At 40.7% G+C, this 16,873-nt stretch overlaps 2 protein-coding genes across 7 annotated transcripts in view; one reads left to right on the forward strand and one right to left on the reverse strand.

The window, feature by feature from the left end:
* The window catches only part of RINT1 (RAD50 interactor 1), a 35,916-nt gene extending 32,958 nt beyond the window's left edge, over positions 1-2,958 (forward strand). For all 4 annotated transcript variants that reach the window (XM_055283581.2, XM_055283582.2, XM_055283583.2 and 1 more), the window contains 3 exons: positions 543-723; positions 796-914; positions 2,402-2,958. In XM_055283581.2, coding sequence (XP_055139556.1) covers positions 543-723; positions 796-914; positions 2,402-2,594 — 493 coding nt within the window. In that variant the 3' untranslated portion in view covers positions 2,595-2,958. The remainder of the gene's footprint in view (positions 1-542; positions 724-795; positions 915-2,401) is intronic.
* On the reverse strand, positions 272-16,794 carry EFCAB10 (EF-hand calcium binding domain 10). 3 transcript variants are annotated; one of them, XM_055283588.2, is made up of 5 exons: positions 16,479-16,793; positions 4,673-4,837; positions 4,470-4,557; positions 2,709-2,770; positions 272-713 (listed from the first exon to the last, which is right to left on the reverse strand). In XM_055283588.2, exons 1-4 carry the CDS (start codon positions 16,582-16,584, stop codon positions 2,734-2,736), a joined length of 396 nt encoding a protein of 131 aa, XP_055139563.1. In that variant the 5' UTR covers positions 16,585-16,793; the 3' UTR covers positions 272-713; positions 2,709-2,733. The 3 variants fall into 3 exon arrangements, with proteins under 3 accessions (XP_055139563.1, XP_055139564.1, XP_055139562.1); XM_055283589.2 differs by having other exon boundaries at positions 2,747-2,770; positions 16,479-16,789; XM_055283587.2 differs by lacking the exon at positions 2,709-2,770 and having other exon boundaries at positions 16,479-16,794.
* Positions 16,795-16,873: the final 79 nt, after the last annotated feature.

Raw genomic sequence — 16,873 nt, forward strand, 5'->3', positions numbered from 1 at the left:
TGGCTCACACCTGTAATCCCAGCACTTTGAGAGGCCAAGGCGGGCAGATCACTTGAGGGCAGGAATTCGAAACTAGCCTGGCCAACATGGTGAAACCCTGTCTCTACTACAAAGATTAGCTGGGCGTGGTGGTGGGCACCTGTAATCCCAGCTACTTGGGAGGGTGAGACACAAGAATTGCTTGTACCCTGCGGCTCTAGCCTGGCCAACAGAGCGAGACTCTGTCTCAAAAAAAAAAAAAAAACTACATAAATAAAATGCAAAAATTAAGTGACATTTTAAATTGTAATTGCTTTATATCAGTAATTCACATATTAAAATTTGGGGATATTTTGGATATATCCCCATATTAAAGAGTATTTGAGAATGAAAATATAAATACAGGTACATTTATTTTCTGATAGAGCTTTTAATGTTAGGCTGTATATTTTTTCTTACCCAAAATGCCCTAGGACGGAACACTTCCTCAAATTTAAAATGATTTAAAAACTTGAAAAATACAAACTGATGAAAATTTTTTGGTAAAAATGTGTTTTTTCCAGATGGTTGTCTTTGCCGTCTCAGTCAGAGCAGGCAGTGATGTCCCTGTCCAGTTCGGCTTGCCCGTTGCTGCTGACGTTACGAGACCATTTACTTCAGTTGGAGCAGCAGCTTTGTTTCTCCTTATTTAAAATTTTCTGGCAAATGCTTGTAGAGAAGCTGGATGTATACATCTACCAAGAAGTAAGTAAGAATAGACTGTTTTTGGGCTGTGATAATAAAGACAACTGTTATATGAATTATTCTTTGTTTCAGATAATTCTTGCTAATCACTTCAATGAAGGAGGAGCAGCCCAGCTGCAGTTTGATATGACTCGGAATCTTTTCCCTTTGTTTTCTCACTATTGCAAGAGGCCAGAAAATTATTTTAAACAGTAAGCTCAACATTTAACAATTAATATTAATGTATCAAATTGTTACAGGAGGCTAACTCCTTTTAACTTTAGGATTCTGGAGATGTTTGGGTGGGATAAGATCAGTTGAAATTTTAAAACGTTGTCTATCTACTGTATGCTTACAGCACAATGGGGAAACCAAAATGATAGATGTGACCCATGACCTCAAAAAGTTTCAGAACTAGATATAAATTATATGTTGGGTTTTGTTTTCTAGTATTTGGTTTAATGCTTCTAGTTGCTTAGTTACTGGAGAAATAAGTAGAAAATGAAAACAAGTACAGTTGTGCCCTATTCACTAAATATAAGAAATTACAGGGCCAGGCGTGGTGGCTCACGCCTGTAATCCCAACACTTTGGGAGGCCGAGGTAGGCAGATCACAAGGTCAGGAGACCAAGACCATCCTGGCTAACATGGTGATACCCCATCTCTACTAAAAATACAAAAAAAAAAAAAATTAGCCAGGCATGGTGGCGGGCACCTGTAGCCCCACCTACTTGGGAGGCTGAGGCAGGAGAATGATGTGAACCCAGGAGGTGGAGATTGCAGTGAGCCAAGACTCTGTCTCAAAAAAAAAAAAAAAAAAAATTACAAATATGTTTAATACCTACTAGGCCAGGCCTGACAGAAATTTGTTTCCTTAAACATTTGACATTAATTTTGGTTCTAAATATAATTATAGTTTCAGAATTTGTTGATCTAAAATTTATAGGCCAGGCATAGTAGCCCACATCTGTAATCCCAGTACTTTGGGAGGCAGAGGTGGGAGAATTGCTTGAGGCCAGGTGTTTGAGACCAGCCTGGGCAACATAGCAAGACTCCATCTCTACAAAAAGTATTAAAATGAACAAACAAACAAAAAAAGCCAGGTGTGGAGGTGTGGACCTGTAGTCCTAGCTACTTGAGAGGCAGAGGCCGAGGCTGTAGTGAGCTATGATCGTGCAGTTGTACTCCAGCCTAGGTGACATAGCAAGACCATGTCTCAAAAAAAAAAAAGTAAAATTTAAATTATGTTTGTGTTTTGTGAGGTTATAAAGCATTCCTTTTAAACTTATAAAATGAAAGCTTATGTTTACATGTTTCATAGGACTGTTTTTAAAATTTATTTTAATGTTCTTTCTGCTGCTTTCATTTTATCCCTTATTTTTGTCTTTTCCCATATTCTAATCTACCTAAAGTTATAGCTATATTTAATATAGTGTTAATATTAAGTATTGTATTTAGGGAAATAATGGATACATATTGAAATAGGGATCCTATTACCTTATAGTAATCTAAAGAAATAGCACCTCTGCACCTGTGTAGTCTTACCATGTTAAAAGAACCAAATAATAAATCCATAAATATTTTTATAGAGAACATGTGGACCAGCAGTGCAGAGAAGCTGTTTAGGATTCTCAAAATTATAATATAATTGATGCAGATAATGGAGATCTCATTTCTCTCCTTTGTTTTCCCTAAACAGTATAAAAGAAGCCTGTATTGTTTTGAATTTGAACGTCGGTTCTGCACTACTCCTGAAAGATGTACTGCAGTCAGCTTCAGGGCAGCTTCCTGCCACAGCAGCATTAAATGAAGTTGGAATTTACAAACTGGCTCAACAAGATGTTGAGATTTTACTTAATTTGAGGACAAATTGGCCTAATACTGGAAAATAATGTCTTTCAGAAAAAGGTTTTGGTTTTTGTTTCTAAGAAAGAGGAAGCCAATTGGATTTCAAGTTATATGATGAAATTCTGAATTAATGAAACTGGAAAACTTTATAGAATTACTTATTATCTTGGATTTATGGTGTTATCAAAATGCTGACCATATTTCCTTCATCCTCTTGTTCCTAAGGAAACAAAAACAGAAAACGAAACAATGAAAACTCATTCTATTTACAAGTATAAATGCTGAGTATGTCTGTTGAAGACAAGAGCAGAGATATTAAATTATAACCAACTTTCAATTTCCTGTGCTAATTAAAGGAAATTCTGTTGTGGATAATCAAACATAGCCAATAAATTTTTTTAAAACTCCCTTTGAATGCATATTTGTAATTGAGGCACCTGTATCTAGTTTGGGAATTCACTATATTTCCGTAAGAAAACTGGCAGGGCATAGTGTCTCATGCCTGTAATCCCAGCACTTTGGGAGGCTGAGGTAGGAGGATCGCTTGAGGCAGGAGTGTGAAACCATCCTGGCCAACATGTCAAGACCCTGATGCATGCCTGTAGTTGTAGCTACTTGAGAGGCTGAGGTGGGAGGCTAGCTCGAGCCCAGGAGGTCAAGACTACAGTGCGCTGTGATTGTGACACTGCACAGCAACCTGGGCAAGCGAACAAGACCCTGTCTCTAAAGAAAAAAACAAAACACATTGTGATGGTGAATAAGGTAGGATTGTTCTTCATTTCTCACAAATGTCCTCCTATTTTAAATGCTTCCTAGTTTCATTCTGTGTGACAGTGGGCAACCCTTTCTTTCTGGATGAAACATTTCAGGCCATGGCACTCTGACTCAAACATTCCCATGTTGTAGGGAATGTAATTAAACATTTTTATTATTTATGTAACTGATGAGACAAAAATCTCAAAAGTTTTTTTTTTCTTGTAACTTTTCCTTGACCTTGGGCTGTATTCAATAATAGTTTCTTGACTAATAAAATCTCAGAGTAAAACTTCTTAAAAAATTGAGCTAGATTCCCTGGAAACTTTCTACAGCTATTAAATTTTATTCCAATGGTTTTTCTCTGACTTAGCAGTGGGTTAGTACTTTTAATCCTGTAATATCTCAAAATCTAAAATTATCAGACTAACATGCAGCCTATGCTACTGATAAACATTTACTTTGTGATAATTTTGAGGAAATATTTTGAGATAAATTCTATTAGTATGTATTTTATAGAGAGTTTCCAGCTAGTGTGTTGAGCTCAAAATGTTTCTGTTAGTTGTCCTAGCATATTGGTGCTTCTTCACCTCATCCTTTGAGAATTGCTGGGGCTTCCTATTTCGAATGGAGCTGGCTGGGCACAGCCCATTACATACCTGTAATCCCAGCACTATGGGAGGCTGAGGCAGTGGATCACTTGAGATCAGGAGTTTGAGACCAGCCTGGCCAACATGATGAAACCCTGACTCTACTAAAAATACAAAAAATTAGCTGGGTGTGGTGATGCACATCTGTAAACCCAGCTACTGGGAAGCTGAGGCAGGAGAATCGCTTGAACCCAGAAGGTGGAGGTTGCAGTGAGCCGAGATATTGCCACTGCACTCCAGCCTGGGCAACAAAGCAAGACTCCATCTCAGGAAAAAAAAAAAAAAAAGAATGGAGCTGCCTCTGGAACTTCCTCTCTAACCCCAGCATTTTCCCTCCTATTCCCGAGCTTAGGGACTTTACCATCAGCCTTCCCTGTCCTCACTTTCCAGTCAGCTGAAAGTTTCAAGGGAACAAAATATTTCTTTCAAAAGATAGGAACCTATTTTAAAGGTATTAATTGTGCTTCAAAATCATGCCACCTTATTAAAATATTTGTCACTTAAAAATAAACTTACACTTCCTCCTTGAATTTATCCAAAGTTATTATATGTCCATCATCTTGTAAATCTTCATCTTCAGTGCACAGACCCAGGGTTTTTAGGGCTGTAAAATAATGAGAAGAAATGAGTGAGAATTTTACAAAGTGAGAAGTATTTTCTGCTAGAAAAAATTGTGGAATGACCACAAACTATTACTTCAATCTGTAGAATGTACTGACCTTCTTTATACTGCACAAATGATATGGTGCCTCTGCCTGAGGAGTCCATCATCTCAAACATAGCCACAATGTTAGAGTTATCCATAAAGAAAGGAAATGCTACGCCTGTTACTTTTGCAATTCTCAGTCGTTCCAATAGAGATATTAAATATTCTCTTGGTTTTTCTGCAAAAGAATAGTTCCAGCTCTTTCTGATACGAAATTAAAATATGTTACAAATAGAAGTAGTCATTTAACAATTATTAAACAGCTATAGCAAAGGCACTGTACTAGGCACTGGGGACACAGGCCTTACTTTTCATGACACAGTCCAGCAAGAAGGTAGGACATTGAACGCTTAAATGATTACATATACAAATGCCCTATCTCAGATGATTGAATAGAAAACTATAGTGACTGGACCTGGGCATTTTTTAGAAAAACTCCCCAAGTGACTATAAGTTGCAGACAGGGTTGAAAACCAAAAAGATAGAGGGAACAGCATAATACAGGGAATAATTGATAAGATATAAATAATAGGCCAGGCATGGTGGCTCACGCCTGTAATCTCAGCACTTTGGGAGGCTGAGGAGGGCGGATCACCTGAGGTTGGGAGTTCGAGACCAGCCTGACCAACATGGAGAAATCCCATCTCTAGTAAAAATACAAAGCTAGCCGGGCGTGGTGGTGCATGCCTGTAATCCCAGCTACTCCGGAGGCTGAGGCAGGAGAATCGCTTGAACCTGGGAGGCGGAGGTTGCAGTGAGCCGAGAACACGCCACTGCACTCCAGCCTGGGCAACAGAGCAAGACTCTGTCTCAAAAAAAAAAAAAAAAAAAAAAAAAATATATATATATATATATATATATATATATACACACACACACACACACATATATATAAATATATATATATAAAATAAAAACAAAGACTGATAAATATGGTCCTCTAGGAAGCATATGTACTCATTTCTAACAAAGCAATTTGGATAAATATTCTGTAGTTTAAGCAATTTTAAAAATAAAAAATCACGATCAACTCACTTCAGAAATAATGCAGAACAATCATGATGAAAAGCCAAAAAGAGTAGTGATAGAGCAGTTTGGATGGTATATACCACTCCTGCTGCTTGACGATTTTATCATTTCAATCTTAAGCTTTACTCTTACTTTTTTTTTTTTTAAGTTAGAGACAGGATCTTGCTATGTTGCCCAGACCAGTCTCGAGCTCCTGGGCTCAAGCAGTCCTCCCACCTTGGCCTCCCAAAATGCTGGGATTTATAGGCATGAGCCACCATGCTTGGCCAACTCATATTTTCTTTAAAAAATTTAAGTTACGGCTGGGCACGGTGGCTCACGCCTGTAATCCCAGCACTTTGGGACGCCGAGGCGGGTGGATCATGAGGTTGGGAGATCGAGACCATCCTGGCTACCACAGTGAAACCCCATCTCTATTGAAAACACAAAAACTTAGCCAGGCGTGGTGGCGGGCGCCTGTAGTCCCCGCTACTCGGAAGGCTGAGGCAGGAGAATGGTGTGAACCCGGGAGGCGGAGCTTGCAGTGAGCTGAGATTGCGCCACTGCACTCCAGCCTGGGCAACGGAGCAAGACTCCGTCTCAAAAAAAAAAAAAAAAAATTTAAGTTACATCATTACTGAGAATTTCATGTTTATAAAAGTAGACAGAAAAGTAAAATGAACCCATCACCAACTTCAACTGTTAAAATTTGTGGCCAATTTCACTATAGCCCTATCCACATCAATCTGTGAGGAACAAAGTTAATCTTGTTTGTGCCCTAATTGAAGAGGACTGACAATTAACAGCATAAACAATAGCCCAAACCATCTCAGTTGGTTCATTTTACACAATTCTGACTGAAAAGGTTAAGCAAACTTTCCACTCAATTCAGTGCCAAAACCATTGCACCAGATCAGCTGCAGACAAAAAGGCACAGCTTTCAGTGGAAAATTTTAAACGTGGGATCAAAATCCTGAAGCAATTCTTCAAAGAATTGTTAACAGGAGATGAAATGTAGTTCTACAGTGTCATCCTAGAGACAAACCCAATCAAAGTAATGGCTACCAAGAGGTGACATGGTCCAGTCAAAGCACAAGTCGACCAGTCAAGAGTAAAGGTCATGGCAACACTTTTTTGGGATGCTCAAGCCATTTTGCTTGTTGAATTTTTGGAGTCCCAAAGAGTGATAGCATCTGCTTATTATGAGAATGTTTTGAGAAAGTTAGCCAAAGCTTTAGTTAAAAAAAGCCCAGGAAAATTTCACCAGAAAGTCTTTCTCTACCAACACAATGCTCCTGCTCATTCCTCTCATGGAACAGGGCAATTTTACAAGAATTTCAATGGGAAATCATTAGCATCCATCTTCCAGTCCTGATTTAGCTTTTGACTTTTTTGTTTCCTGATCTTAAAAAAATCTTTAAAGGGCACCCATTTTTCTTTAATGATATAAAAAAGACTGCATTGACATGGTTAAATTCCCAGGGCCCTCAAGAGTTCTTTAGGGATGGACTAAATGGCTGGTATCGTTGTTTACAAAAGTATCTTGAATTTGATAGAGCTTATGTTGAGAAATAATTTTTAATCTTTTAATTCCATTTTTCCATGAACTTTCTGAAGTCCCCTAACATGTATTTTTTCATGGTGAGAACACTTAACAATCTACTCTCTCAGCAATTTTCAAATATAAAATATATTATTAACTGTAGTCACCATGATATACAGTAGATCTCTTGAACTTATTCCTCTTCTGTCTGAAATTTTGTATCCTTTGGCCAACATCTCCCCAATCCCCCCACCCTCCAGCTCTTGAGCATCATTTTACTTTTTATGAGTTTGACTTTTTCAGATTCCACATATAGTTAAGACCATGAGGTATTCTTCTGTGCCTGATTTACTTCACTTAATGTTTTCTAGGCTCATCCATGTTGTTGCAAATAACAGGATGTCCATCTTTTTTGTAAGACTGAATAGTATTTCATTGTTTATATATCACATTTTATTTATCCATTCATCCATGGACACTTAGGCTGATTCTATATAGTGGCTATTGTGAATAGTGCTGCGATGAATACAAGTGCAGGTATTTCTTCAACATACTGATTTCATTTCCTGTGGATATATACCCAGTGGTGGGAATGCGGATAAGTTCTGTTTAACTTTTTGAGAAACCGCCATATTGTTTTCCATAATGGTTGTACTAATTCACAATCCCACCAGTAGTGTACTAGGGTTCCCTTTTCTCCACATCCTTGCCAATACTTGAAATCTTTCATCTTTCGTTAGTGTTTTAGAGATGGGGGTCTCATTATGTTGCTCAGGCTGGTCTTGAACTCCTGGACCCAAGTGATCCCCCTGACTCGGCCTCCTGAGTAGCTGGGACTACAGACATGTGCCATTGTGCTCAACTATCTTTCGTTTTTTGATAATAGCCTTTCTACCAGGTGTGAGGTGATATCTCATTGTGGTTTTAATTTGCATTCCCCTGATTAGTGATACTGAGCATTTTTTCATATACCTGTTGGGCATTTCTATATCTTCTATGGAAAAATGTCTATTTATGTCCTTTGCCCGTTAAAATTTTTTTTTTTTAACATTGAGTTCTTACATGTTTTGGATATTAACCCCTTATCAGACATATAGTTTGCAAATATATTCTCCCATTGCATAGGTTGTCTCTTCACTCAGATTATGTTTCTAAATCTTTTAATTTATAGGTTTCCACTCCATCTTTTTCATCCCTGGGAATTTATGTGTTGAAACCAGAAGTAGACTTTTAAATCTAATATTGTGCCTTACTTGTACCATTTGGCCCTAGCAATTAATAGGCTACTAAAGGCAGGCACATTTTGTATGAAGTCTTCTGTTTCTTCTTCTTGGACCATATATCAAATTCAGAAACTGGAAAAAGGCCAAGTTTGAATTTCAACTCACTACATTTCATTTTAAGGCTTGAATAAGTAAATAATGCTAATGGAACTTGGTGTACCCACTTTGATGAAAATCCAAACCAGGCTTATTGTATATCCTTTAGGCTGCATGGGATGTTACAATGTTTATGTTTGGAGACTACAATTTATACTCTACCTGCTTTTAAAAATGTTTTGAAAATGATCACAACATATATACAATAAAGACAGAACCTTTTTAAAACATGAAAGAGCCAAATGTTACTGAACACCTATGTTACATAAATGTCAGCTGATATAAAAAACAATTCTTCAAGGGATACAACGTTCAGGTTCAACATCTTAATCATAATAGCTAACTGAGCCCTTACTATATGCCTGATACTGTGTGAAGCATTTTCTATGGATCATTTCATTTACTCCTCTAAACAGTCACTTGCTCAAGGCCACACAGCCAGTATGAATCCAGGCAATGTGCTTCTAAAGCTTGCAGACTTTACCACACTCTACTAAAATATGGGAAGCATCTTCAGTGGTGAAATCTAGTCAGTTGTGATGGTCTCTACTGAGTTTTTTCTCAATAGCTTTCAAATTCATTTTACTCTACTACTCCCACAGCAATCTCTCTCATTTGGGTTACTATTAATATAATTGTCTAATTTTATTAAAGCCATCCCCTAAAAATTCATATTCCCTCCTTAGACAGCATAGAATTGTCACTGGGAAATGGCAGCATAGCCAGCAACCATATATACACACACACACACGCATATGTACACACATATATATACAGTGTATATATATATATACACATATACACAGTACATATAAACAAATATATGTACTCTATTAGTATGTTTTCGTGCTGCTGATAAAGACATACCTGAGACTGAGTAATTTATATAGGAAAAAGGGTTTAATGGACTTACAGTTCCACATGGCTGGGGAGGCCTCACAGTCATGGCAGAAGGCACAGAGGAGCAAGTCACGTCTTACATGGATGGCAGCAAGCAAAGAGAGGCCTTGTGCAGGGAAACTCCCTTTTTTTTTTTTTTTTTTTTGTGACGGAGTCTCACTCTGTCGCCCAGACTGGAGTGCAGTGGCGCAATCTTGGCTCACTGCAAGCTCCACCTCCCAGGTTCACGCCATTCTCCTGCCTCCGCCTCCCGAGTAGGTGGGATTACAGGCGCCCGCCACCATGCCTGGCTAATTTTTTGTATATTTTTAGGAGAGAGATTTCACTGTGTTAGCCAGGATGCTCTCAATCTCCTGACCTCGTGATCTGCCCGCCTCAGCCTCCCAAAGTGCTGGGATTACAGGCGTGAGCCACTGCGCCCGGCCGGAAACTCCCATTTTTAAAACCATCAGATCAGGTCAGGTGCAGTGGCTCACACCTGTAACTTCAGCACTTTGGGAGGCCAAGGAGGGTGGATCACTTGAGGTCAGGAGTTCAAGACCAGCCTGGCCAACAAGGTGAAACCCTATCTCTACTAAAAAAAAAAAAATACAAAAAATTAGCCAGGCGTGGTGGTGCATGCCTGTAATCCCAGCTACTCAGGAGGCTGAGGCAGGAGAATTGCTTGAACCCAGGAGGTGGGGGTTGCAGTGAGCCAAGATCATGCCATTGCACTCCAGCCTGGGCAGCAAGAGCAAAACTCCGTCTCAAAAAAAAAAAAAAAAAAAAAAAGTGGCCATCAGATCTCGAGACTTATTAACTATCACAAGAACAGCATGGGAAAGACTCAGCCCTGTGATTCAATTATCTCCCACCGGGTCCCTCGCACAATGTGTGGGAATTCAAGAAGAGATGTGGGCAGGGATACAGCCAAACCATATCATATACATAAATACATATATGCATACATATATATATTTTTTTGAGATGAAGTCTCACTTTGTCACCCAGGCTGGAGTGCAGTGGTGCAATCTTGGCTTACTGCAACCTTTGCCTCCCAGGTTCAAGTGATTCTCCTGCCTCAGCCTCCCAAGTAGCTGGGATTAAAGGCATCTGCCACCATGCCCAGCTAATTTTTGTAACAGCCAGCAATTACATTTCCCAATATACCCTAGCTGAGGCAAGTTTTTCCTACCAAATTATTTCAGGTCAGGTCAGGTCTTGCTGTTAAGTGACTTATGAAACTGTTGGTTTTCAGAGCTTTCAGAATTTTGGAATTGAGAATGGGGGACTGCGTACCTGTTTCCTCAATAGTAATTGCCCAATTAAACTGTCTAGTCTTATTTTCTGCAACTCCTCCATAATTCCAAGGTTTTCAAATTGGGACACATGTCATAATACCAGGGGCTTCAGCTGGGCACGGTGGTCCATGCCTGTAATCCCAGCACTTTGGGAGGCCGAGGCGGGAGGATCACCTGAGGTCGGGAGTTCGAGACCAGCCTGACCAACATGGAGAAACCCCGTCTCTACTAAAAATACAAAAATTAGCCAGGCGTGATGGCACATGCCTGTCATTTCAGCTACTAGGGAGGCTGAGGCAGGAGAATTGCTTGAACCTGGGAGGTAGAGGTTGCGGTGAGCCGAGATCACGCCATTGCACTCCAGCTTGGGCAGCAAAAGCAAAACTCCGTCTCGAAAAAAAAAAAAAAAATACCAGGGGCTTCACAAAGACACAGGATAAAGCTAGTGCATCTTTCTAAGTATCAATCATACCTTGGTGAGTAATATAAAACATTTATATTAAGAAATAGGTACATCTACAGAAGAACAGATCTCATGAATTTTTAGGACAAAACAAATGACTTCAAAGAAACTTCTTATGCCACATCAGGCTAAGGTCCTAGACACTGAATGGACAAGTTCTTTCTCCTCTGCCATTAGGAGGACTCAGGCAGGAAACTTCAACAGCACTGCATACATACTCTGCATGCCAGCCCACCCCTTCTTTAGCTTCATTACCTTCTTATTCTGGCTCAGTGTTTCCGTACCTATGGTTTCCTCTCCCCAACTTTGGTGTTTATAAAGATATTTTAAGGAATTCTCATTATTATTATTATTATTATTATTGAGATGGATTCTCGCTCTGTCACCCAGGCTGGAGTGCAGTAGCATGATCTCAGCTCACTGCAAGCTCCGCTTCCCGGGTTCACACCATTCTTCTGCCTCAGCCTCCTGAATAGCTCGGACTACAGGTGCCCGCCACCACGCTTGGCTCATTTTTTTGTATTTTTAAGAGATGGAGTTTCACCGTGTTAGCCAGGATGGCCTTGATCTCCTGACCTCATGATCCGCCCGCCTCGGCCTCCCAAAGTGCTGCGATTACAGGTGTGAGCCACCGCGCCTAGCCGGAATTCTCATTATTAAAGATGGTACCCAGCCAGATGCAGTGATTTACACCTGTAATCCAAGCACTTTGGGAGGTCAAGGAGAGAGGATCACTTGAGGTCAGGAGTTCAAGACCAGCTTGGAAAACATGGCAAAACCCCGTCTCTACTAAAAATACAAAAATTAGCTGGGCATGGTGGTTTGCACCTGTAATCCCAGCTACTCTGGAGGCTGAGGCATGAGAATCACTTGAACCCCGGAGGCGGAGATTGCAGTGAGCCAAGATGTGCCACTGTACCCCAGCCTGGGCGACAGGGCAAAACTCCGTCTTAAAAAAAAAAAAAAAAAAAAAGGGGATACCCATGTCTCAATTTTAAAAAACAGCTACACTATTTATGTGATAGGTATATAATTAATGTATGAGTATTCTGAGACTTCCCTTCCACTAAAGAGAATTTTGTCTTTATCTGCTTAGGTTCTTTCCCCCCCATAATGCCTTCTACCGGAAAATTCTGGTTTTGCCAGATGGGTGCAAGGCTTTTTGTGCTGGAGGAAAAAAAGAATCTTCAAGATGCTAAATTGGTTGACAATAAAGAGCTGAGAAAAATGTGCAAGATAGGGAGGAGACAGAAGAGTTGGATGGGCTGAGTGTCATGGATTTGGAACCTGATAGGCTCTGCAGCTGCTGTGGAGAATACAGCTGGGAACAAGGAGGAAGGACTTTTGAGCAGTTTTACTGTGGATTATGAGTTAAAGTCTTTTTGATTCCTTTCAAATTACTCTTGATTGCTGGAATGACTGTGCTGCTTTGAGTGTGATTCTGTGTTGCGACCGAGATGGCCAAATGGAGGCCTCTGTTTGTGTGTATTATAACTGTTTGAGATTCTCAGAGACTATCAGGAAGTTCATGCAGATCAGGTAAGTGGGCTCATGTTGTGACTCAGAAAAATTAAGTTTTCATTCAGTTGACCCATTGGCTGCCATGGTGCTTTTGTCTTTTCAATTTTTTTTTTTTCTTGAGGCAGAGTCTCATTCTGTCACCCAGGCTGGAAGTGCAGTGGTGCAATCTCAGCTCACTGCAACCTCTGCCTCTGGGTTCAAGCAATTCTCTTGCCTCAGCCTCCCGAATAACTGATTACAAGCATGCACCCCTACACCTAATTTTGTATTTTTAGTAGAGACAGCATTTCAATGTGCTACCACATCTGAATAATTTTGTATTTTTAGTAGAGATAGTTTTTCACCATGTTGGCCAGGCTGGTCTCGAACTCCTCATCTCAAGTGATCTACCTGCCTTGGCCTCCCAAAGTGCTGGGATTATAGGCGTGAGCCACCATCCCCAGCCTGTCTTTTTAAATTGTTTTTGTTGTTCATATCATGTTTAAGATAGCCATATTCAGGATAATCGAAGGTTCCAGTTGGCCTGGGACAGTCCTAGTTTACCATGTTGTCCTGGCATAATTATTAATAGTACCTATTTTCACTCAAAATATCCCTGGTTTGGATGATAACTCATACAGTCATCTTACCCATAAAGAACCACTAATGAAGACAGGAAATTTAAGTATAAGTCAGTGAGGAGCATCAAAATAACAATTTGGTAAATTCTCAAGAGAATCTGCAGATTCATAAATTGCATTCTTCTGATAAAAATTATACAACATATCAAGATGTAAAGAAAATTAGGGAATCAAGCCAAGATGTCCAATATCCAATAATAATTCCAGAAAGATATAGGTAAGGAAAATAAGAAAAATACTTCCTAGACCTGAAAGAAAAATATCTCCAAATTTAGTAAGACCATAAAGTACCTAGAGCACAATACATTAACAGCAAGAACAACAAAACCATTCTAAGGCATATAAATATTTAGGACACCAGGGATAAGATAAAAAGACAATCCTAAAAAGTTTCCAGAAAGAATAAACTTGCCTCATACCCAGATCAAGAATCTGATGACATATCAGAATTCTTCAGAGCAACCTGAGAAATTAGAAGACAATGGAGCAATGCCTTAAAAATTCTGAGGGCAATATGTTCCAACTTAAAATTGTATCCACTCTTATTTTATTTTATGAGACAGAGTCTCACTCTGTTGCCCAGGCTGGAGTGCCACAGTGAAATCTCGGCTCACTGTAACCTCCACTTCCCAGGTTCAAGTGATTCTCCTGCCACAATCTCCCGAGTAGCTGGGACTACAGGCACATGCCACCACGCCTGGCTAATTTTTGTATTTTTAGTAGAGACGTGGTTTCACCATGTTGTCCAGGCTGGTCTTGAACTCCTGACCTCAAGTGATCCACCCGCCTTGGCCTCTCAAAGTGTTGGGAAGTGTGCACAGCCTCCACTCTATTAAAGTTTTGAATGTAGGAACTCACATTTTTATATATGTGTGTTCCCAAAATCTTTACCCCTCAAAGCATGCTCTCTCAGGAAGCCACTAAAGGATACGCTCCACAAGAAGAAAGCGGTAAAGCAAGAATGAGGGATTGCTGGCTGTGCCATAAAACAGGCTCCGAACACTAGATAGGCGAGGAGTCATCTTAGGATCAGAGTGAGGGGAAGCCGTGAATAACCGCCGTGTAGCTATCAGTCCAGACTGGAGCAGGAAGACATAGAGCTGGGAGTATGGGGGTTGGGTGGTGGTGGTGGGGGTAATTACCCAATGAATGCAAATGTAATGAGAGGAGAGCTGTACTGTGGCAAAAGAGGGTGCGGATGAATTAGTGATGATCAGACAAATTTAAGCCAAAAATGTAAATATATTATTAACCAGGGAAAACAACAAAGGAAATATAATCAGCATAGTATAAGGATTATAGATACTTGCCTAATAATATTAAAAATTCTGAATACTGAGGATATCAAAATTGTGATCTAAATTTATCTGGAAGATGGGTGTGAGTGGGAACAGGTATACGAGGTGTGTGTTTAAGACAGGCGCATTTTCATCTTCCACAGCATAAAGCTAGTATCTAACCTAGAGGGAAAAACATTAAGCCGCAGCATTATAGGCCTGTTATTTAGAAATCTCAAGATAAATGGCAAAGAATATTGCTAGAAGAGTTGAAATTATTCTGTGCAGAAGCTGGGGATAGCAACAGGAATGCTGTTGTTATTCTAAGCTTTGGAGTACTTTTCAATTTTTAAACCCCATACATCCACTTCAATAAAAATGAAATTTAAAAATAAGTGTTGACAAATATTTTATATAATGAATGTAACATAATATATCCCTTGTTACGATGAAGAAAATTAACATTTGTCTTTATTAAAAAAAATTTTTTTTGAGATGGTGTTTTACTCTGTCACCTGGCTTGAGTAACAATCTCGGCTCAATGCAACCTCCACCTCCCAGGTTCACGTGATCCTCCCACATCAGCCTCTTGAGTAGCTGGGATTATAGGCACATACCACCACATGCAGCTAATTTTTTGTATTTTTGATAGAGATGGGGTTTTGCTATGTTGCTCAGGCTGGTCTATGAACTCCTGAAGTCAAGCGATCTGCCCACCACAGCCTCCCAGAGTGTTGGGATTACAGGTGTGAGTCACCCCCCTCAAGGAGCTTCATGAGTAGCTGGGATTACAGGCATGCACTACCACACCCGGCTAATTTTTTGTGTTTTTAGTAGAGACGAGGTTTCACCATGTTGGCCAGGCTGGTCTCAAACTCCTGACCTCAAGTGATCCTCCCGCTTCGGCCTCCCAAAGTGCTGGGATTACAGGCCTGAGCCACTTCTCCTGGTCTATTTTTTTATTTTTAATTTTTGAGATAGAATCTCGCTCTGTCGCCCAGGCTGGAGTGCAGTGGCGCCAGTGCCTGGCCTTTTTTTTTTTTTTTTTTTAAATATTTGTTTTAATACTTTAAAACAACTAGCAAGAACTTTATCTCCTATACACGATATTGGTTGGGTGTTTTTTGGCAAAGTTGGAAAGTTTGGTATTTCCATTTCCTTATACAGAAGCAAATGGAAAATTTTGGCATGTTGGACGCTCCATATGGAGGTCGGCAAATTACAATTCTGCACCCTGGGGAGGACATAAAACCATTTTCACCTTAATATGACTTTTAAATGACACACAACTCCCAAATTACAAAACGATTCAAATTTTGTAGGGGGTTCAGATGTGTAAAAAAATGTCAGGAAAAGCGATCCCCGCTAGAACATCTTCCATCCTACCCTATCAATTGTTTAGTTGCCAGATTAAAAACATTGGCCGCGCGCGGTGGCTCACGCCTACAATCCCAGCACTTTGAGGCGCCGAGGCGTGCAGATCACCTGAGGTCAGGAGTTCGAGACCAGCCTGACCAACATATGAAACCCTGTCACTACTAAAAATACAAAAAATAGCCGGGCGTGGTGGCGGGCGCCTGTAATCTCAGCTACTCAGGAGGCTGAGGCAGGAGAATCGCTTGAACCCGGGAGGTGGAAGTTGCAGTGAAATGAGACCACGCCATTGTACTCCAGCCTGAAGGACTGTTTTATTGAAGGCCGCAGAGTTAATCAACAGCAGAAGGGCTCACGTGGCTGGGAGGCAGTGGAAAGCGAGTAAGAGGGGGTTTCGTGAGGGAAGCGAACCCCACATGGAGGGATGGCTGTACCGGGGCATGGGGGCCCTTACCCGGCCGAAAGAAAAGGAGGGCGCTGGTGAGGTAGCTAACCAGCTCCTTGATCCTATGCTTTTCCAAATACTCCGCGGCTTGGAGCTCCCTGCCGCTGGTCTCCATCGCTCCGCGTCCCGCTGTTGCTAGGCGACTGCCTGGCGTCTCAGCCGTGCGACTCCACCTCCGTCTACCTGGCGCGGTCACGTGACACGCCTGACTCCCCTGTGGCTGCGACCGGACCCGGAATTTCTAGAGCTCACAGTTCAGGGCAAGCCTGGGGCAGGTAGCAGGGCAGAGAGGGCAGGTGCGGTGTGGACCAACATCACTGTCCGCGATCCAGGCTGAGGGCTGGGCCCAAGTGCCTTTTTCCATTTCTCTCTCTAGCACTTAGCTCAGTACTTGTTGATCCAAT

The sequence above is a fragment of the Symphalangus syndactylus genome, chromosome 6, assembly GCF_028878055.3.
Source record: "Symphalangus syndactylus isolate Jambi chromosome 6, NHGRI_mSymSyn1-v2.1_pri, whole genome shotgun sequence".
NCBI classification, from domain to species: Eukaryota; Metazoa; Chordata; class Mammalia; order Primates; family Hylobatidae; genus Symphalangus; species Symphalangus syndactylus.